Below are 23598 nucleotides of genomic sequence, written 5' to 3'. Positions count from 1 at the left end.
TTTTGTCTTACATTTTAAAAATTTTAATGAATTCTGTGCACTCCCTTTTTTTAACCCACTACTCTGTTGATTTTACTTTGATTAATCTTAGTTATATCACTGTGAATATACTAGAAAGCAGTGAATCGCACACTTGTATGGTGTATGAATTATGTATGGGTGAAGCTGCAGTACCTTTAGCACAGCTTTTCCGTTCATCACCTAGTCGACTGAGTTTTGTTCAATCTCCCTCTTCTGCCCCTCCCATCCCTCTTTCCTCCTCCCCCTGCCCCCCTTCTTGCTGAACAGCTCATGAGGGGCTGTATTCCATGAGGTTTTGGGTTTAAGAATGTCTCCGTATTGTTCAACAGTTGAGCTGACAGTGACATTCTTGAGTGATCTGTGTGTCCTTCAGAACTTGTTTCATCATCTTCTGGCTGGATTATGGCTCTGCAGAAGTCTAAGGCCAGGCTGACTTTTCCCTTTTCTGAATGGTTTCTTTTTCCTGAAGAACTGTTTCTTCTTGCTTGAAGTAAATAGGGTATCTCAATGTCGGGTGTTTTCCCCCCCTCTGATATATAGTGTCTCCTTTTGATCTGCAGCTTGGTTCTTTCAGGGAAGTTGTCCTGTGTTGTTATGTCTTTTTTTTTTGTGGTTGTCCATTTGTTCCGTTTTTCTATTTCAAGAATGCTAGTTATTGGATGTTATGTTGAATATTCTTTGTCTTTATCATATTTTGTTTAAATTTTTCTTGCTGCTTTTCTTCCTTTTGTCTTCAAACATGATCAGGGCTAGGAGATCAAAGCTTTGGTTTTATTCCATTACTACTTCATACACTCTGCCTTTTGGTGCCACGCACGCCACACCTCAGGGCCTTGGTACCTGCTCTGCCTCTACCTGCAGTGCTCCGCCTCCAGATGTCCACGTGGACAGCTGCATTCAGAACTCTGCTCAGATGTTCCTTCCTGAACCATCCTATCCACCTGTGTCACTCTTTCATCTTACCCTGTAAACATGTGCAGATATTCATCTGCAAATCTGGTGTTTCCTACCTTCCTCATGCTCCCATCTTCCATGTAGGCCTCAGAGAGCAGAGGTTATATCTTTTTATTCATGACCATATTGCTAGTACCTAGCATCGTGCTTGACACACAGAAAAGGCTTACAGACACACAGCCAGTGACAGAGAGGCCTGGCCTGCCGCCTGTGGCCGAGCCTGTGTGGGGGGTGCCTGGCTTGTGTTATTTACCTTGGGGCAAAAATGTGGGCTTGTGAGGAAATCCTTTACAAATTCCTTTTGTTTTAATTAAGAAACAAGGGGGCCAATTTTCCCTTAATTTGTTTCTAGAGACATAGGTTTAAAAAACAAGCAAACAATTTTTTTTTTTTTTAAGGAGAGTTCTTAAACAGAAGCACCTTTAAGCAAAAGATGTGCAGATGACAGCTCCTCCTCAGTGCAGTATACAGCTTTCCTTACCAGGGAAGGGGCTCAGTGCTTTAGCATAATTTAAGAACAAGGATTGTAAATTAGTAGTTTCATCTATGTCCTTAAAACAGGAAAAGTCATTGTGCTGGTGCCAGAGGATTGCCATGCCATTTAGGAATTTCCCCAAGAACGCCTACCTCATGGGAATTCTTGAATTTTAATAGCACACTTCAAAGATCCAAACTTATGGTTTAAAGCCAAATTTTCTGTATCTTGTATCTGTCAGTGGATCACTAAGTAGTGATTATAACATGTCTAGGTTTTTAAGTCATTTACTACTAACCTGTAAGCTCTTTAAGAGCAGTATGGCTTATTCCAAATCTCTTAAACCCTGGGGTCTGTAACAGAGGAGTTGCAAGTGTCCCTGGAAGTTCTCAGCGAGCAGGAAGTAGGCCCCAGAGCACTCTCAGCACAGTGGGAAATGCAGGACTCACAAAGTGGTATGATGTAGTGTAAGCTCCATTTGTCAACATCTGGAGCACAGCTGTTTCTTAATCTTTTCACCATCTGTTAATAAAAATTGGCTGAAGTGGACTATGGAGCTCTTGGATACCCATACAAATAAATAGTGCATAAACTGATAAGATATGAGAGAGAAAAGGCCTTCATAAAACAGATTTTGATGGTGATTAATTTTAAGTTCCTACTAAGGCTTCTGGTTTGTGGTGTGACTGGTTTGAATACCACTGGGTAAGGGAAGACTGTGGAAGAATGACTGCTTTCAGCCTTATCCTTCAGTGATTAATTGTGATGGATCGTGGCTTGCATCTGAAACTGGGTTCTTGTTTTCCCAACACCTGGGAAGAGATGGGTGGTCAGAAGCCACCATGTTGGCGCCAGATCTTAATGGAGGTGGGAAGGGGACCTGATATTGTGTGACCTTTTCACAAGCTGCCAAGCAAGCCCAGGCAGGTGTTGGAAGTTACCCTTCAGAACTGCCCTTTTATTCGCATCAAGCAGAGGGTTTGCTTTTCTGCCTGGGGAAGTGGTGGTGGACTCTGGCCCCATGCTCTTCCTCTGGAGTGGATGCTCTGCAAATTCCCAAAACAGAAATGTCCTCATTCCCTCTTGCCCTCCACGGCCTCAGCTTGTTGTGGTGGCACCTCCTGCTTCAGCTGCCCTCCCTCAGGCTCTTGGCATGGCCGAGAGGAGCAGGTGCCGAGGTCCAGGGGCCAGCACTGCTGGGAACATAATACCAGTTAGGAATTTAGTCACATCTCTCTGCACCTAGTAAATCTTTTTTTTTGATGGTGGTGGTGGGGTGGGTAGGGAGAGTCTGAAAAACAACCTGTAGGCACCATAATTAGTGATACAGCACGAAATTGAACTACATAAAATTTCAGCTTTCGTCATGGATTGACTGCTTGAACAGGACAGAGCAGCTTTTCCAGGTTGGGTTATGAGATGGGAGATAGGGGTTCCTTTGTGGAAGCATGAGGTAGGTTTTCCATACTCCCGATTGGAAACCATGCAGTGGAACTGTCTCATTTGTGTAGCTAAAGGGAGGTAAGCAAGCTTTCCATGCTTAAAATGTGATCCTGGTTTTACTTTACTTCTTGGGTTTTCTGGTTCCCTCCACAGTGGAATATATTCACTTGGAACAGTCTGCCTAAGGAGGCAGAAATACTGCTGGTCATTTAAAAGCGTGTGTTTGGAGATTACTTTTAGTTAAAATAAAAGCAGACTACAACTTTGTTGCAGTTCTTTCTAAGTGGAAAAATTATTAATGCTGCCACCTGTTGACAGAATGTGAGTGTGCATCTGGTCCCCTTGGCCAGTAATCCTTGCCCACCAGGGACACCGCATCTGCGTGGAGTCTGACTATATCCTGGGCATTTCCGGAACAAACACAGCACCTCCCCACCACCCCCCAATTGAGACACCGATGTAAATCAGTTCAAAGGATGCTGGAGCCACCATGCCTCCTTGCAGAATACCATTTCCTCCTGTGTGCCCTGAAGTCTTAAAGTTAGGATCTCTAGGCTGAAGGATGTTCATGTTTTAAGAATCCTGTAGACAGATAAACACTGCACCTCATTCTGTAGGGCCTCTGCCCTTCTGCCTAACCAGAGTGACGGACAGCCCCTCTCTAGGATGTTGCTCCCCAGACTTCCCTGGGCCTTGGTGCCCACTTGAGAGATTTGGACATCACACCTGCCCTGAAAATTATACTCTTTGAGGCTGGTTTCTTCCAACTGTGATGCTTGGTTATTAATGGAAAGGGCAGTCATCCTTCAATGATTTTTTTTTTTAATCCTCTTCTCTTTGTTACTGATTTCCCTCCTTCCCCCTAATTCTTGACCCTTCCACTGTACCCTCTGGAATCCTTTTTCCTTAGAGTTCTCTCCACCTTCCACATGCCTTCTAACTTGGCAGGATGCTCTCTCTGCCTTCTGCCTTTAAGGAGAGCCTGGGTCTGCCCCGAGGGTACTGCTTTCTGTCTTGTCTCCTGTGTTACTGAGGAGACTCTTTCTTATGAAAACAACCTGTCGGGGGATGGTGGTGGTGATGGTTTTCTTCTGTCTCTCCACTGCCTCGTTCCTACTTTTACAAAAGCTCAAGCTTGTTTTTAGCCTTCATGTCTTTCTTATTATCAAACTTGCTGTTTGTCTTTTTTCCTCCAGTGCCACATGGCCTTCGTTTCCCCCTGGTATCGGCTCTTTGCCCTGTGTGCCTCTCCTCCCTAGCAGTTTACCCCAGGCCAGTCACCACTCTGGGATTTCCATATAGTAGTTTTTTGAATTAGGTATCATTATGCTCACTTTATAGGTACAGGGAGGTTCGGTCACTGAGGCTGCAAAGTGAGGAAGTGGTGTAGCTGGACAGCCAGCCTCAGCATTTGTCCCTGGAGTCTCTGCTCCTTTTTCCCTAGTCGGGTTTGTCAAGTCATGTGCAATGATATTCATTGGAGTATATTGGAAAGCGTTTAGATGTCCAGCAGTAGGGGGTGTTGGGTAAATTATGGTACATCCAAACTAGGGAGTACTCTGCAGATATTGAAGAGAGTGAGAGAGCAAAATGTACTATGTAGACAAAAAAAAAATCTCCAAGATATAAAGAAAGAAAAAAGCAGGATACAGAACATTTGTTGTGTGTATGTGGGGAGGGAGACTGGTGTGTCTGCTGGAGCAGTAGGCCAGGTAGTGTCCCTGAAGCTGCCCAGGATTTGGGTTCTCAGGTCATGTCTTAGGCTGACTGCTGCAGTCACCAGGAGCAGGCATTTCTTTCCGTCTGCGAGTTAGCTTCTCCCAGTCTGCAGATTTCTGTGGGGAGGAAGACAGCAAGGTGTGGTAAATGGTGTGTGATTCTCGAGTCAGATCGCTCTCGGTTCGTCAGTTATTAAATATGTATGCCATCTTGGGCAAGTCGCTTAACTTCTCTGAGCCTCAGTTTTTATAACTTGAAAATGGAAATGATGCCTACCTGGCAGAATTATTGTGACTTTTGAGGTATTTACTTATTCATTCAGCAAATATTTATTCAGCATCTACCATGTGCCAGGCTCTCCTCTAGGCACTAAGGAGATAGCAGTAAATAACTTTAAAAGTTCTGCCCTCACTTAGCTTGCATTCTGGTGACTGGCGTGGAGCGGTGGGCAGTGAGACGAGGTAAGACAAGGACACAGGAGCAAGAGGAAGCCTTTGGAGGCCACTGCAGAGTTTTGGCTTTTCTTTTGCATGTAGTGTGTCTGGCACATCAAGGATGCTCAACAAATAGTAAGTGTGATGGTGAGGATGCTACCATGATGCTCTGCTCTTTTGGTCGAAGAAAGGTAGGTGGGGTGACATTTAGGGTCCTTTTAATATCCCCTTTTATACCCCTGGAACAATAGTATAGTAGACTAGAAAGAGCACTGGAAAGACCAGAGACCTGATTAATCAAACCGAGTTCTGATCCTCACTGAATGCAGGCACGCACATTTATCAAACAGAGGGTGATGTTTCCTGCTCTGCCCACCACGTAGGGTTGATGTGAAGAATGAAATAAGTAAATTTATATAACCAGTAGTCTGTGGTACACGTGAAGCATAAAGGCTCCGTTTGCTGAATTATGATTGGAATATGGACTTGGAAGCCATCTGGCCCAGCTTCTCCCAAGCAGAGTCGCCTTGTCCGTGTGAATGCCTCTAGAAACAGGGCACTCACTAGTGGAAAAGACTTCAGAGCCATACCTTTCTTGGTTTGGGCTCTGTGTTGCAGTTAACGCAGCCTGTGTGTGGATTTGTTCCTTGCAAGGCGTGTCCCCGAAGTTGCTGCCACAGGGTACACTTGTACTGTCAGCAGCTTACGGCTGAGCATTGGTGCTGAATTTACCAATCTCAGCTTTAACCCAAATTAAAGCTCATCATGATGAGGTATTGCACTGGATCAGGAAAGTAAATTTAAGGAGCTTTACTATCCAAAAATTAGGTAGGTGATGAAAGGGGCAAACAGATAACTTGAGTGGGAAACTTAAGGGCCAGCGGCAGTGCCGCGCCTGAGCTCTAAGCTGTGCCCCGGTGCTGAGTCGTGCCCGGGCTCGGAGCTGTGCTGGTTGAGCTCCCTGGTGACTGGGTGGGGACTAGAATGTGGACTCTGTGCGACTAATGACTAGAAGTGCCGAGCTGTTACTACGGCAGAGAGCAAAACTCTTAGAAAATCTCAGAAAACTGGTTAAGTGTGGATGTGTTGGAGGGGGACCTTTCCTTCCTGCTGCCTTCTGATTGAATTGGGAGGCAGCGGAGCTCTGGAGGGGGGCTCTACCAGGAGCAACAGCAGCCTTTATTGAATACTCACTGTGGTCCTGATGGTTTGCATCTTAAACATCTTACAAGGGATTGTCTCTTCTAACCCACAGAACTGCCCTATGCAGTAGGCATTACCCTACCAAATTCATATGTTGAGGTCCTAGCTCCCAGCACTTCAGAATGTGACTCTATTTGGATACGAGGTCTTTAAAGAGGTGATCAAGTTAAAATGAGGACATTCGCTGGGCTCTAATCCAGTATGACTGGTGTCCTTATAAGAAGAGGAGATTTGGACACAGACACACACACAGGAAAGACCATATGAAGACACAGGGAGAAAACAGCCCCCTGCAAGCCAAGGAGACAGGCCTCTCTCACCTGCCAGCACCTTGATCTCAGACGTCTCACCTGCAGGACTGTGAGACAATTAATTTCTTTGTTTAAGCCGCCTGTTCTGTGATAACTTAGCAAATTAATGTCCCCTTGTTTTATGTCTGGGAAAACTAAGGATCAGAGAGATCACAAAGCCTGTGGAAGTTCTCACAGTTGTGGCTGCACTGAGCTGGGATGGAAATCTAGGTGTCTGGTTCCAAAGCTTCTGCCCACAGCTAGCAGGTTATACCGAGTCCTGAGTGTGCCCAGATTAAGGCTGCTTCTTTCTTTTGAAACCGCAGCTGTCACCCAGACCTTTGACTTCTGCTCCACTGTTCTCTCTAGTGTACCACACTTTGTCCCCGGCCACACTTTCTTTAGAGATAAGATGCAGACAGCAATGGTGTAAACTGGTGGCTTGAGTTAGGAGCTTAGTGGATCTGGAAGACTTTGCTCTCTGTTACTTTCCTTGCTAGTTCTCCTCCCAATACCGAGGCAGAGGAGATGCATTCTTCCAAGTGGTTTGTACCTGCGTAGACATGGTGTTAAACCTGCCCCCTAAATGGGGCAGATAACAAGTACTTAATGTTGCACTTCCACACTGCTGTCACTGAGAAGTTTGGTGGTTCTCTATCAATCAGAGGTAAATACTGAAGTCACCTGGACAATTAAAAAAATACTTAAATCCTGCTCCTGCTCCTGCATGTTCCATTCTTGGAAGCCTGGAATGGAATCAGGGTATCCATACATGGCCTTTCTTTTCCTTTCAGTCTTCCCTGGTCATTTTGATGTGTCCCCATCGGATGGAGAGTCTTTGAAGTTGTGGAATGAGGGCTGTCTATTGTTGTTACTTCTAAACTATTGAAAAGGTTGCATTCCAACAATATTAACATCTTAAAGCATAGCTCTTCATTTTAGCTTTGATTTGATTTGATTTCGTTTCTATGGTTCTTTCAACTTTAACCTGTGTTGAGCGGGGGAGAACACGGCAAGAGCTATTGTCCCAGCAGAAGACCTGTAAGTCACGAGAATGAGTGATGCTCTGTGATCATTAGCAGGTCTGACTGTGGGAGCCCAATAGTTGGGCACTACCCAGCATGGCTTTTGAAATCTCTTCTTGTGAATTCAGATTATTTTAGTTGCGTTTCCCACCCGTCCCTCCAGAGGCCCCCGGAGCTCAGAAACAGTTGCGGGGGAGCTGAGTGGACTGGCTTTATCAGACAAGGAAACTTTAGCCAGTGAGATTTGACTTTTTATTTGTTGGAAGAACTGTTCTATTCTCTTTTGGAGCTGCCTCTTCTTTCCTAGTGCTTTTTTTTTTTTTTTTTTTTTTTCCCAGCTCCCAACCTCTACCCAAAGGATAAAGAACAATGTTTTGTCAGGGTGGTGGCTTGTGATGCTAGAGCTGAAGGCCCCAGGGACTTAGGCAGAGAATTCAGGTCTTTAAGTTATCTCTGAAATTCTTTGTACACACTCATCAATTCATCAGTAAAAATGCTGAGTTTATATCTTTGGTATATGGATATTTATGTGTAAGTTATGTTACAATTATATTTATTATATACCTTATAAAATGAACCCTTTAAGGTAGATTAAAAAGAATGAGAAAAAATAAAGCAATAGTTCTGTTATTTTCTTTCTGTTTTCTGAAGAGGGTCTCTTTGGAAGCTCCTGCTTTAGAAAATGGCTTTTCCTTGGAAATGGATTTGGGGAAAGAGCAAAGAGATTGATTTGGGGTTGTTTTGGCTGCAGGCATCTTTCTAATTCCAGTTGTCACTTGAACAGCGGGTTATTCAGGGTAGGGCAGGACCTGGCAGTCAGTGGGAGAGTGAGTGCCTTCATGTGGAAGGCACACTAACCTCACTTTGCTGGTGTTTCATTGCGGAGGGTACCAGGCGCAGCCCCAGGGGACAGCAGGGGGATTGAGACCTGTCTTAAACCCCCACCTCGGGAAGCTCATCTTCCAGGGCAGACTCTGGTGCAGACCGCGGGGGGAAGCTAGGCTGAAGAGGACTGAGAGACCTAGCACCATGCCCAGACCTGCCACCCTAGTGCTCTCTCTAGCATCTGCAGTCTGATCTAGAGTGAGCTGCTGGGAGGAGGGAGGAGGAGGAAAGAACCTGGCTGAGGGCGTGAGCAGTATTCAAAAAGGAACCTGGTGGGAAAGATAGGAGGTGTGGCTTTATCTAGACTCTGCTGAAACCCCTTCCCTACCTCCCCACCCCCAATTTGTGTAGCCGTAGATAGAACTGAGCCCTGAGGGCCCATGTGGGTCCAGATCTTACTCCTTGGTGACCCAGATGGCATCACATTATTGTCTGTCTGATAGCTATCACATACGTGAGGCTCCAGAATACGCCCACATGCTATGAAGCCCCAGTTCTAAAATTCAGTTTGTTTTTGAACTTAATAATCAAAAGAGAACCCATATTAAAGCAATCAAGCCATTCCATAATAGAAAGAAGGTTACATATTGAGTTTACGGAGCTCAAAAGATTCGTATAATTTCATGGAATTAAATTGGGATTTTTAAAATAAGGCAGACTAATAAAATAAGTGTGTTCACTGAGTAGAAAAACTAGAAGACTACTAACTACCTTAGTGTTTGCCCCCTGTGTGCCATCGCTACCTTCCAGGGCTAAGGCCAAGGGGTCCACGTTGTACTTGATCTTAGGCAGATGTGATCTGACCTTTTACTTTCCCAAATACCAAGTGGTCATAATCTGATCTAACAGAAATGATGTTGAGATTTGAAAAAAAGTTAGCAGCTTATTTAAAGGCAATATTTTTTTTTCTATTTTGAAAATACTATATGCTCAGTTTTAAAAAATTAGAAAGTATAAACGAGTAGAAAGGAATCACCCATCGTCCCACTGCAAGAGCACCAAGAACATACTCCCAAGCGTCATTCCCCAGCACGTGCGTGCCTTTACTTGAAGGAGGTACTTAGCCAGAGAGTCAGTGTGGGAGGAAGGAGAGGATACAGCTGGGTGGCTACTGGCACAAGAGCCGAGGCTGCAAAATTAGAACGACCTCTTTCTCTGCTGGAGCCAACCTGAATGCAAGATAGATCACAAAAGACCAGCTTATGAGAATGTGGAAGCAGTTTCTTCTGATGCTACCTGTAATGTTGGAACAGCCCTTTGCCTGGTGGGAACTTTATCTGGGTTCAGCATGTGAGAGCCGAAGAACTGAGGTGTGCTCTGCAAGACAAGCCTTTCTTCACCTCTGTTTGAACTTGCTCTGTCTTTCCTTGTCATGAGAAGATATTCGAAACGTGCCCCAGGTTTGGTTCTCTGTTTCTGTGTCCCTTTCAGAAGAGATACCACTTAATCTGTACCCCTTCTGTCATAAACAACATCAGACGTTGGAAGCTTGGGCCACTGGATAACTCACCTTATTGGAGAGACTGGAAAAGAAGGTCCAAGGGAAGCCTTGCACAGACTGTCTGTGAAAGCCCAGTTTTGCTTTCCAGTCCATTGCAGAACCGCCCTTTTGCCAAACACAATAAAGACAAATTACTAGAAAAATCAAAGGAAAAAAAACCCTCTAAATTTAAGCCCAAATTCTAGATTCAACAGGCTTAAAATTACTCTGTGGAATTGCTATGAAATTCCTAAATGTTTTTCTCATTTGTGTACTCACTGTGACCAAAGCTTACACTGAACCGCAGACCAGATGTTGAGTTTAGTAAGTAAGATGTAGGGGATGGATAATTTCTGATGGAACTTGCAACCTTACATGCAAAGTACTATAAGCAAGCTCACCAGGGAACTTTGGAGATAGCCACAAGGCCCTATACTAAATTGCCTGTCTGTTTCAATTTTTTAGGAGCTAAAGGGAATAGCAATGATGAAGACAAAAAGTGTCCCTTTTCTCAGGGACTGAGATAGTGATAGAAAATAAACATAAATACTTGGAAATTGTTCATAGTATTAAACGATGGAAACTAAAAAGAATAATAAGATAGATAATGGGAGGGGAATGGGACTATTTTATTTTGGGTGGGGAAAGAGGGGTGTAATTAGCTTTATTTACTTACTGAAAAATTTTTTTAAACAGCAACATTATTTATAATTGCCAAGATACGGAAGCATCCTAAGTGCCTATCAATAGTTGAATAGATAGTGAAGATGCAGCATATATATATATATGTATATATATATATAATGGAATACAACTCACCCATAAGAAAGAAGGATATTTTGCCATTTGCAGCCCTTCATTCACTTTTTTTTTTCACTTCAAAAACCAGAATTTTATAACTGGCATAAACATTTCCATTACCTCAAAAACATCAAAATACCTAGAAATAAAGTTAACCAAGGAGGTTACCTATATACTCTGGAAACCAAAATGATACAAAGAAATGGAAAGATTTCTTATGCTCTTGGATTGAAAGAATCAACACTATCAAAATGGCCGCACTACCCAAAGCAATCCACACATCTAATGCAACCCCTGAAAAAACTTTTTTTTTAATGGCTGTACTGGGGATTGAACCTAGGACCTAGTGCATGCTATCTATGCACGCACTCTACCACTGAACTATACCCTCTCCCCCGGAATGGGGCTATTTTAAATATACTAGTTTAAAAGTCTCCCTGGGGAAATTACATTTGTGTAAATATCTCAGATGATAAGGAGTCAGATATTCGGAGATCTGCAGGAAGAACATTCTAGGCAGAGGACAGAAAGTGCAAAGGGCCTGAGGCAGAGGTATCTTGGACACATTCAAAGATAGAAAGGAGCTAGTGAGGCCTGCAGAGAGCAATACTGAAAGTAAGTTGATGTGGCCAAAGTCATCTTTGGGCACCACGTCATTTGACACTGGACAAAAGAAGAGTAAATTAGGGATGTGTAGATAAGGGAGATGGTGTCATGGGTAGCCCAAAGGTGAAGCTGAGGGAGTAGGTGAGTTGGTTTGCAACTGGGAAAAATACAAAACCAAGGAAAATCAGAAATTTCATCCATGACTTAGCCCAGAGTCCCAGTGTACGGAGAGGAGGGAAGAGGAGCCTGTTTCTGTATGTAAAAGGCGAGGATGAGGAGCCTGGGAGGAACAGGCTTGGGAGAAAGGGCCCTGGCCTCACAGGCAATAAGGAAGGCTCTGAAGGGAGCGTTGGAGAGTTTTCAGCAGAGATTGGCTCCTAAATACAGGTATGTGTGTGTGTGTATATGTATGTATGTGTATATCTATATATCTCTATATATCTCAATCACTGTACTGTACACCAAAAACTAACACATCTTTGTAAACCAACTATACTTCAATAATAAAATAAAAATAAATAAAGCAGGTCAATCCCTGGGGGGGGTGTAGAAATATATATATATATATATATATATATATATATATATATATATATATATATATATATATATATATATATATATATAAAATTTGGGGTCAATTAACTACAGTAAAGAAAGTGATGCCCATGAGTCCAGATTTCAATTTTGCAATTTTATTTTCCCACATTTAGAAAAGTAGGGTGAAAACTTATACATAAGTTTTGCAGTATCCAAATAGTTTCAAAAGCACCAGTTCTTTTTGAGTTTGGAATTTTGCCCTCCTTGTTATGGTGCAGGCTCAAATGAAAGTCTGGAGTGAAGGACCCTACTTTGATTGACTTAGACCTAAGAAGTATGTACATGCATACACACACACACACACACACACATAAACGTACATGTATGTGTGTGTACATCTATTGTGTGGTAGCCTAAGAACAGTATACTCATAAGCTAGAGCTTATGTTAGAGCTAAAAGGGCACAAATACAATTTTGTCGTTTCAGTTCTTTAACAGAAGAGGAAAGGGAGGTGTTACAACTTGCCCGAGGTCCCACAGGTACTTAATAGCAGAGCCGAGACTGGCGCTAGGACAAGTTTAGTGATTTTTCTGCTTTTATTGTATGACTCTTTACCCTTGAAGATTCCAAATGCTGAAGCTAGGTTATAAAGTGACATATTATCTTCTAGTATTACATTTATGAAGGTCGATACAAATTCTGATTAAAACTCCTTTCTGGGTAGTATATGTACAGATTTGATTATTCTGTCACTGAAAATATTTAAACAATTAATTGGAATTGAGAAGTGTCTTGCATTTGATATGTTTTGTTTTTGGCATTTAGGTTTTCCTAGAACGTTAGTTCAGGCTGAAGCCTTGGACAAAATATGTGAACTGGATCTAGTGATCACTTTGAACATTCCCTTTGAAACGCTCAAAGATCGTCTCAGCCGACGTTGGATTCACCCTCCTAGTGGAAGGGTCTATAACCCGGACTTCAATCCACCTCATGTACATGTAAGAATATACAAAGTACTTTCACAGATTGACAAGAAAGAGCCAGAACATTTCAGCTGGAAAGTGGGTGACTGATAGGAATAGGTTATTCCAAAAATAGCAAATATATATACATAGCCAACAAGTATTTTTAAATTCTCATCCACTAGTAGTCAAGGAACATAAATGGACATTTACAACATTTATTGGTTTTGGGGATCTGGGAAAATGGTATCCTCATCTGTATTATATGAAATATTAATAATCTTTCACAAAAGCAACCTGGCAACCTACATTAAAATTTTTAAATACATGTTTCACTCAGCCCACTTCTAGGAGTACCATCTATGGAAAGTACTAGCAGGTAAGGTCATGTACTCAGTGAGGTTTATTTCAGGGTGTTGTTTATAGTGGGAAAAACAAAACAAAACTTGAAAACAAAATGAATATTCATCTATAGGGATGGTTAAATAAATTCGAGAATATCCACATTTTGGAATATTACACATTTAGTAAAAAGAATGGCTTAATATTATATCCTTTGACCTGGAGAAATATTTCCCCTGGGTATTGTTGAATGAGAAAAACAAATAGCACAGTGACCACCCTTCTTTACGTATATCTGTTTATGTGTTTATAAGTACTCTCTAGCCTCATAAGAGCAGGGATAAAGTAGGATAAAGACATAAAGGATTTATTTTAGACTGGCAAAATGGTTGGGGCTGGGACAGAGTAAGGAGCAGTGTTAGAGTGAGTGGGGTCATGTGAGTGGTCAGAGTGAGCATCAAATATATATTTGCATAAAATCAAATCCATGGAAAAGTATATGTTTAAAGAAACTTTTGAAATTGACAAGTTCATTTAAAGAGTTACTGTTCTTTCTGGTAAAGACAGGAATTAGTGCAATCTGATAATTCTCAACTTCAATTATTTGGTGGTAGATAGTGTTACTTGTCCTTATCCAAATGTGGAAGGGGTGGCCATAGTGTCTTGTTGAGTTAATGTTTATGGAATCGGTTAGACCTGAAAATAGATGGAGTCAGTAATACCTACAGAAAACTACTTTAAGTGGTTAAGGACACCTTCCTGGCTCCTGGGTCCCATAAGTCATTATTAAGTTCTGATGAGTCTCTTTCATTTGTGCTAAGCAGTAGTCTCCTTTTGAAGTCTTCTTTTTGAAATGTGAGTAGTTCTGGAATTCCTTTATTAGATTCCTTCCATTCCATCCTAAGAAGCTAGTATGGGGGAAAAAATGGATTGGAAAATAGGATTCTGAATACTCACTGGAATCTAACACAAATGCTTCACATTTGGGCTCTGCATAGACCTGTGCTGATAGAAGGATCTTTCCTAAAATTTGAGCTTTAACACTGAGTTGCTTTCCAAAGACTGGGTATCTCTAAAAGAACACCTGCCATTACAATGCTCTTTCCAAAGACAGCAGTGGAAGTGCTGGTCTGGGCCAACTCAACCAGCGGCCGTAGCCGCCTCCCCGACCAGGGGAGATGCTGTTGTCCCAGCATCATTCTGCTCTTCCTGGAAGCAGTTGCTGTATTTCCTGATACTCGTGGAAATGACTTCTGAGCTTTGTAGCAATAGGTGAAATAAAGGAGAGGGGAACACAGGTGACTGCAGCCTTCTTCCACCCCATCTGTCCTGTTCTGTCAGGGTAACAGCCATGGAATGCACATGTGATCGTTATGTGGCTCACCAGTAAGTCCTCAGTGTAAGTTACATACCCACGGCCCTGAGCTGTCATGGAATTTCAGTGCATTTCAAACTTACAGCCAGTTTTGGGTTATGGAGTTGAGTTGTCTGAGCCTTTTGGTTCTGCTCTAGCCTGTCTTTTGACAGATTTATATCTTGTGACTATCTCCCTTGGTGGGCCATGGCCACGGACATGGGAGGAAAAATTCTGATGTGTCCATTTTGCTATTTGTAAGTAGGTATGGCTCTGGAGGAGGTTAAAATAATCAAAAATCAGATTTTCTAAAATTGCAGTTTTTCAGTTCTCAGAATGTTTCTTCCTGATTATCACGGGTACATGATTCATGCCTATTTTAATCTACCTTTAGATAAGTCATCATTTGATTTAGTAAAACAACCTAAGATTAATCTCAGAAGAGGTACATGATAGAATTTGGAAGCAAGCAGAGATGGGACTGAAATACCGTTTCCTAGATTGGTGTTTTTCCTAAGTAAACCATTTGATTCTTTGAGACATTTATTTTCCGTTTTAAGAACTCAGGCTTTAGAAAGCAAGGCAGTTTTAGGAATATTTAGAGGGCCACTGTGACATTGTCTAATGGTTGGTTGTTGTTGGAGGAGGCGGTGTGGAATTTTGAACTGTGAATTGAAGATATCATTTATCAAAAGCGCTGGAACATGTTTGGAAAGATCTGGGAAGTTAATAAAGATTTAATGTCAGTGCTCACAGAAAAAGGTTAACAAGCTGTTACGAGTGCCATTTCTTTTTCAACTACCCTCACCGTTACTGTTGTCACCCAGACCTAACTCGACCTGTGGTGGGAGTCAAAGGTGAACACGTGGTTTTGCGCAGGGAAGTCTCTGCCTGTGGACTGGCCCCACTGTTGTCTGTATTGACTGGTTTCTCTGGTATTTATAGGGGGTTGATGACATCACTGGTGAACCATTAGTCCAGCAGGAGGATGACAGACCTGAAGCAGTTGCTGCCAGACTAAGACAGTACAAGGAGGTGGCGAAACCAGTCATCGAACTATACAAGTGAGTGTGCGTCAGTGTTTCTGTGGCAGAGGGCCAACCGTAGAGGCGTGGTGCCCCAGGGGAAGGGCACTGGGCTGGGGCGGGGTCGTTTCTTTAAGCTGGATAAACCCTGAAGGCCCGATACGTCCCCAGAAGTGAGATGAGGTGCTGGAGTTGTACATGAGAGAGGATGCCTGGTACTTTACTTTCATAAGGACCTAAGCCCCCTCACCTCTGTCTGTTTGATTATAAAATTGCTTCTAGACTTACTTTCTTTTTTTTTTTTTAAGGGACTGCAATACATGTACATTTTGACACTCCTACATGTAAACATCTGATCTGGGTAGAGGATTAGAAGGGACTTGTGGCCTACACATGTCTGGAGGGAGTTTAACAAAGAAAAGCTAAACCTGTAAACTACAGATTGTAAGTTCAGATTGCTGCAGGGGCCAGGCAGGTATTGGATGGACGTGGTTGTCACACCGGGTCGGGGACATGGCAAGCTGGGTAGTCACATGACAGTGGCCTGGACAGCTCCTCTGTTGCTCCAGCCGGTTATCACCACAGGGCACTCAGGCTCAGTGTGGCCAATGATCCCCATTTTTTAAGAGAAGCAGAGATCAGGCTCCGTCTATGGGAAAAATCTCCCAACTTTTTTATTGGTCACAAATTAGAAAAATAACAACAGCGTGGAACCGAACAAAACCCACATGCAGCCCACATTCAGGACAGCAGCGTATTGCCTCTGTTATAATCGATTTCTGGCCCTGCAGCCCCCGACAGTTTAGCAAGCCTTTAGGTCAGAGGTTCCTGATCATATTATTAGAATCCATCATGCGTTTCATGGTCTACTGTTGTAAGTAGTGAGGGTTTAGAGTATCAGAGTTTGTCAGTGATTTTTGCCTTTCAAATGTGTGTACTGAGGCAGATTTGGGATTGTCCCTATGATGCTCTTCTTTGATATGTTTTAAAGGGGAGAAGAAAAGGCGGCGGGATGGCAAGCACGCCACGCTTCCTGAAGCTACGGCCTTATTTATTTCAATATACCTAAGTGGTGGCGTCGATACATCCGTAGGGGCCGTTTGGGCATTGAGTGATGTGTGATAACAGACCACGGGACCGTGCTTACACTATACCCAGGTTCTTCATCTGCCCTGGTATCATGTCAAAAGGAAACCTCAAATGCCTTGTGTGTTGGGCTTTGTTTTTCAGGAGCCGAGGAGTTCTCCACCAGTTTTCAGGAACCGAGACGAACAAAATCTGGCCCTACGTTTACACGCTTTTCTCGAACAAGATCACACCTATTCAGTCCAAAGAAGCATACTGAGCCCACCCAGTGGATGAACCAGGAAGACATGGTCATTCATCCAATTGTGTGTGTCGTAGTGGTGCCGTGTCCCAATTAGAAGCTAGCTGAGATAGCTTGCAGCGTCTTTTCTAGTTTAAATGGTGAACTGATGTGAAAACTAATGAATAGAAAGAGTTAATGAAGAGGCTCTTCTCTGCCTTTCTAAAAGAAGGGTCACCTACGCATGTTTAAGATGTCTCTGCACATGTCTCAAGTCCTTCACAAGAAAGCAAGTACAGCCTGGATTTCAAATGGTGTACACCCAAAGTTCTAGCTGATTTTTGACAGCCATGTTGTTGTCATAGTAGCCTTTTTACAAATGATGGTGGTGGTCCCTGGTTCTCCCCAGCCCCAAAGGCTGTTGAACCTTACACCAGGAGGCCCGAGAATGGCTTTGTCCCAGGTTCTCTGCTGTGTGCCCTCCTGCTGACAATGGGATTGAAGCTAGTTGCTCTCAGTGGTTGCTTCTGTAGCCTTGAGTGACTGTCCACAATTCATTTTTTTTCTGTTAGGAGTGACACTTTTTTTTTTTTTTTTGTACCCATAGTCCCCAGAATCTCTCGTTTCCAGACATCCTGGAATGAAAGGATTTGGCTTCTACGACTTTCATTAGACTGCAGTTTTTACACCTGCTTTCCCTTCCTAGACTCTTAAGCAATACAGATTGTTATTGCTTTTTCCCTCTCAAATTCCTAAGAGCCGAGCACGAGGGGACGGTGTTGAATCTCTTCATCCGCGAGGATCTGAGCTATGTGGAGGGTCTGCTTAAATTGCTGGTCTGACTCCCATGGGTTGACACCGCTTCTTTCTTTTATTGTGGCAAAATAAAACCCTCAGAGTCTATGGGGAACTCTCAGAAACCGGGGAACATTCACCTACATAAATGTTAAAAGACCATATCTTATGTATAGAGGTAAGTAAGACTGTATGGAATTACTGGACAAAAAGAATAGTTTAGCTTTTTATTCAAGACAAAAAAATGTGTTTTGAAAATGCTGCTAAATATTGATGCTGACAGTGTTTCTCTCCTGTGAGTGACTCAAGCGTATTATAAATAGTTGTTGGTAAAGGGAATGGAGCCTGTGGGGTTGAGGGAAATGTTGCACTAGCTGTGCCTAGACTGATGATGACAGCTTTACGATGACGGGAAAACAAAATCTTAATTTTTTTATTCTATTCCAAAGATGCTTTTTAGAGGGTGGCCATTAAGTCTAGAAATATAGATCATACTGTTTTGTCATTCATTGGAATGTAATATCAATAAACCATTTACAAAGGATTTGCCTGGTTTCCAGACTTGGTGGCCATCTTTTATAATTCTTGCTCTCCTTTGGGAAGGACAATGAAGTATATTCCTGTTGCCTTAAAAATAAATATTCCTCTTCATGCATCGCGATTGTCCCCAGGAAGGGTTCTTTACTGTTCCTGGGAGTGACTTCTGTCGAGCTCTTCATACTGGTGAGAAAAAAAAGAAGAGGCCTGTTTTCAGCACTTCAGTGGTGTTGAAACACATTACTTGTTTTCTGGAGACGTCCCAGTGAGTCCCCAGTCAGTTCACTGACACTTGTGTTCTGCACGGTAGCGAGTGCATCTTCCTTGCGAATCCTGCCCCAGCTCTGGCTGGTTTGTCCCTTCATGTGAATGTTCTTTGGCTACCTTAGTGGAAACCTAGACCGGTTTCCTCCTTATCCTCCAAATAGCAGTGAAGTGAGATGATTTTACTTTTTAGGTTTATGTAGTTAAAATGCCCAGTTCAGGTATGTGAAATACAGTGCATGGTATTGACTTCTGAGTGCTTGCGGAGAGTCGTGCCTGAGTGCCCGTTGATGGGGGTGGGGGAAATCAGACATGCAGATACAGCTCAGGTTTCCTGGGCAACCAGGCATAGAGAGAAACAAGTCTGATATGAGGAAAATTGCACAATTTAGAGTAGTCCTGCTGTGGAGATAATTTCCACAGACTAGGAAATATAGAAAGTTAAGGTTATTATATGGATCATTCAGAAGAGGAAAGTGTGTGCTTTTTCGGAAGCAGAAAAATCTTCAGACCTCTTCCTCCCCTCCTCTTGGTGTTTAGCAGATGCACCAGCGTGGAAGAGGTATGGGAAATGGCCTAGGTGATCCCTGACTCCATACTCCACTCCTCCATCCTTCCCTCCTTTCTCCCTTCCAGCGAAATAGACACAAAAATGGCCAGTGTCAGAGTCATCCTGTGTCTCAGCAGTGTTGGCTGTTTCTGAGGTTGCCCTGCAGTGGAGGGCAATCAGCTTTGCTAGGTGAGACCCAGAAAAGCCAGACATTCTTTCTGTGGTCTTTGAAACATAATGCTCGTTTCATGTTCAGTGGCCTAAAATATCTATTTCTGGTTCTCTTCAACAATCTAGCATTTCCTTCGATGATTTTGTTAAAATAAAAAGGACTTCAAAATATTTTGACAAAGATAAAATTAAAGGGACATCTTTCTTTGCTTTTCCTTCTACCGCCACACACGAGGTTCCTTCACAGTTAGGCAAAGCATGTAGTTTGGGTGGTTTCTAAGATTCCTGCCTGTCCTCACATTCTGTGAGTCTGGCCAGCTCTGCATTCATTTCGCTTTCCGTTATCGGACAGGCTTCCCACTTGAAAAAGTCACTGTGCTATTTCCCTCTCACACTGACGCAAACACATACTAGGTACCATTTACTGAAGGCCTGACCTACTGGGTGGTATGTGCAGTTTCAGGACCTTTACAAACATCTCATTTCCTCTTTCCGTCCTTTGAGTTAGAGGCATGATCCCATGTGTGCAGACAGAGGGCAAAGGTCAGGAGCGTGAAGCGTCTTGCTCCGGCTCCTGCTGCCGATGCGCAGTGTAGACAGGCCTCAAACCCAGGCTTTCCCGACTCGGCTCCTGGACGTTAACTCGCTGTGTCCCGTCCCAAGCAACCCAGGCCGCTGAGGTTTTGCTTGTATTTCCAAGTGGCCTCACATCAGAAATAGTGGAGTTCATAACGGGGACTTTCAGCTTTGTCTGGGACTGTTCCTTTTTTTTTTTTTTTTTTTTTTTTCCCCTGGAAGCTGCTAGAGGAGAGTCTGAGCCCTCATCCGTAAATAAAATGAAAGGCTGTCGAAGGGGGCTGGGCTCGGGTCCCGGCTAGATCGCGGAGGGGGCAAGCCGTGGTCCTCAGCTACCCTTTCGGTGTCCATGGTATAGTGCCCCTGAAGGGACCTTTATGCTTGGGCCACCCCCAGCCATGGTGCTCACACCCAGGCCTGGGCTCCTGCGAGCTGGCCAGACACTACTCACTTTGCCTCGCTGACGTCAGAACAAGTTGCTCCCGCCCCCATGCAAGGCCCTGATGGTAACTGATCTTCTCTGAAGTGCTGGCAGGTGAACAGATGATGACTGAGCCCCTGACATAGTAACCCTTGACTCTCGTACCATCTTCCCTGTATTCCGTTATACATGAGCATGTGCCTGCATGCCAGACCCATGCCTCTGTGCCCACCTGCTGACAGGGTGGCACTGCTTGTCAGGCACAGCCCTGGCAGAAATGGGATACAGGCTTCCTGTCTTCCCTGTCTCCCCCAGGGTCACTCCCCGCGCGCTCCAGCAGCCAAGCTCACACGAGCCCCAGCTTCCCCCAGGTATGCCCGTCTCTTTGGTAGGGAAGGGAAAAAGGTAAGAATAGCCACGGGTGAGGGGTGGATTCCTGAGAGAGAGATGCTGCTGTGGCTTTTCCTGCCATTTATGAGGTTGTGGATGGGATAATTTTAGATAGAAAGATGCCATAAAACCCATAAATAGGGCTTTTATAGAATTTAGGTCACTGGAACCTGCATTCAATATTTGGCTATTTGTTTAAAGAAGTTTTACCATCTGCTAGGGATTGGGTTGGGGAGAGGTCTTTGCTTAAATCATAAAGACAGTATTTCCAAATATGTTGAAGTATCAGCATTGTTGGTAGTTACGGCTCACTGGTACTCCAGGCTAAGTGCATTACATGCGTTGCCTAATAAACCCTCCACAATGACCCTACGTCCTAGATAGTTTTATCTCAATTACCTTGCCTCCTTGTATTTAAAAGCTGAAATAAGCCTGTTTGTTTAACCTTTTCATATACCTATAGGGGTTAATCAGGAAATTTAAAAGGGCCTTTTTGGGGTACATTTGCCTAGTTTGAGCCCCCTGTTCTCATTACTAGGTAACACAATGTATTTGCTCCCACCTGGAATCCTTGCTTTCGGCACCCTGGTGCTGAGACAGGAGGTGGGCACTCAGCGGGTCCTGGCATAGTTGCACACTGTATACACAGAGGGCGCACGTCTCATCTGTCCTCTGCGGGGTCACAGGATCTCGGGAGGCATTCACATCTACCTGATGAACTTCATTCAGTACCTTTCATTTAATAGACAGTATCTTTTCTTGCTGCAGTAATTTTGCCAGAACGGCACTTCGTAAGACAGAGTTATGTTCGTAGTATGAATTGCTTTCTGTCTATTCCCCTCCGTTTGCAGTAACTCTCTTGTCTCTGGTGTCTCAAAAGAAGAACCTAGCAACAGAGACTTCCTTTAATACGGGAATGTGGTCTGGTCATACGTTACCATCTTTTTCCATGTGTAACTGACCCAGTCTGGTTTCCAGGTGAGACATATACACAACCCAATGTCGGGAAACCATGAGCCCACATTTCAACTAGGAAGAGGAGTCTGCTTCCTGCATCTGTTGAGACATATTATAATTACAATTGTTGGTAAATGCCATACTTTATCTTTCTCTTAACAAATTGCACAATTCTTGCCAAAACAAATGCCATTATCTGTATGCTTCAGGGAATTCCCTAATTGGGGCAGTGTGTGTGTGTGTGTGAGAGTGTGTGTGTGTGTGAGAGAGATGGGTTGAGAGGGAAAGATGGGAAAACATTTCCAAAAGGGTGAAAACTTTTGTATGGTGTGAGTATTCATGCCTTCTTTGGCGATAATTAGGCTATTCCAGGAAGCACATCATTATTCTTGAAATAGAAGATTTCCTGTTTCAGACTTGTCAGAAGAGCAGTCTCAACTCCATTTCATAAAACCTTTCTTTTCTTCATTTTAAAGCTTTGGATACAAAGTCAGAAATGTGCTTAGGTAAAAACAAACTGTTTTGTATCTAGTTTAGAGAAGAATAAAGGGAAGAAAAATGAAAGCTCAGTCTTTGTGTGAGCTCTGAGGTGTCGGGGCTCAGAGGGCTTTTCTAGTTTTGTGAGAATTTGTACTACTGATTTTTATATATTCTTGTTTTTGAGACGAACAGGTCTTGGGAAATTGTTGAGTTGCAACGGCATTTCACTGTGATCTCTCACGAGCTCAAATCAGCTCTCTAACCTAATGATAGTTTGTCCCTGGTTTACCGTCCTGTGAAATGTCAGCTCCATTTCCCCGGAAGTCGCGTGTTTACGATAAGTCAGCGCTTTTCCTCATGTGGAAGTTGTCGGCCCTCTTGATTTTGGTGTTTGTGCTTAATTCAAAGTATCTAAACCTGTAGTCTGATCTGTACATGCTCCCTTAACTGTTAATTATGTTATTGATTATTTTATCTTGCTTGAAGATTGATTCATACTTTTTAATTTGATAGTAATAAAGATTTTTTTCCCTGCTTGTAACTAGTGAATTCCTGTAACATTTGTATAGCTTTTTACACTCGGCAGTGCACACCTTCATGGATATTCTCATCCATGCTGCTCTGCAGCAGCCCCATTCTCGACATTTTACCTCCCGTTTACAGATGGGGAAACACGTGTTCCCTGGATCAGGTGACAGTTGGTGGCCGAGCAAGACCCTGAGCCCAAGAGTCACGATCTCCTGTCTCATTTTCTTGTCTCCTACACCATGCTGCCTCACTTACTGTGGCCTCAAGCTCCTTACTTTCCCAGCACTTTATTCTTTACATGTTAATTGGGCATTCTTTAGTTTATTCTTGAAACAGCTGCATTACGTGAGCAGATCACATCATCACATCCTACACAGATGACATCATACAGATTAGGAGACTGGATCAGAGTATGTGACTCCAAGATTAGTCAGGATTACTCAGCGGAAGCAGAAATTCCAGCAGGCCTGTCTGGTGGGAGCTCGAGACATGGAGGAAATACACCTCCTACAGGAGAAGCCCCTTGTGATAGGGAGAGGGGCAGACAGCCTGGCTGCTCCCCACCTTGCACTTCCCAAAACTGTACAGCTCCAGGGGAGCAAATAAAATCACAACTCACCATGTAACACAATCATATCTACCATATACAGAAAACAGGAGACTACAAACTCATTGCATTTAAGTGGAGAAATAAGGATCTGAAATTAGTAGCACCAGCTTTGGAGTCCATATGGAAGTGGAGAGTGAGGGAGGGATTATTCAGAAAAAGGAGAGTGCAATGGCATCCCTTGAGTGGAAAAACTCTACACTTAAGTGGAAAATTAGTGAGAACAGCCACACTGGGTTAGAGCACTCACTACTGGGGAAAGGAAGGGGCTTGAAAGTACATGGGTTGAAATGTACCTAAACATTTAAGTGTGGAGAGGGTGTAGCTGCTGGGAGAGAAAAGGGGACGAGGAGACATCTCTCAGAGATTTAGTGACAAAGGCAGAAGAATAAAAAAATTGGTGGAAATTAAGTTTTCTACAGGAATAAGAGTTTCATTAAATCTAAAACATACTAA

General features: G+C 43.3%; 1 protein-coding gene across 6 annotated transcripts in view; it reads left to right on the top strand.

The window, feature by feature from the left end:
- Nucleotides 1–22548, top strand: part of AK4 (adenylate kinase 4) — a 71188-nt gene extending 48640 nt beyond the window's left edge. For all 6 annotated transcript variants that reach the window (XM_074376331.1, XM_074376330.1, XM_074376328.1 and 3 more), the window contains 3 exons: nucleotides 12703–12875; nucleotides 15481–15599; nucleotides 16791–22548. In XM_074376331.1, the coding sequence (XP_074232432.1) occupies nucleotides 12703–12875; nucleotides 15481–15599; nucleotides 16791–16905 (407 nt within the window). In that variant the 3' untranslated portion in view covers nucleotides 16906–22548. The remainder of the gene's footprint in view (nucleotides 1–12702; nucleotides 12876–15480; nucleotides 15600–16790) is intronic.
- Nucleotides 22549–23598: the final 1050 nt, after the last annotated feature.

This window comes from Camelus bactrianus, chromosome 13, assembly GCF_048773025.1.
Source record: "Camelus bactrianus isolate YW-2024 breed Bactrian camel chromosome 13, ASM4877302v1, whole genome shotgun sequence".
NCBI lineage: Eukaryota > Metazoa > Chordata > Mammalia > Artiodactyla > Camelidae > Camelus > Camelus bactrianus.
This window is presented reverse-complemented; position numbering and strand designations above follow the sequence as displayed.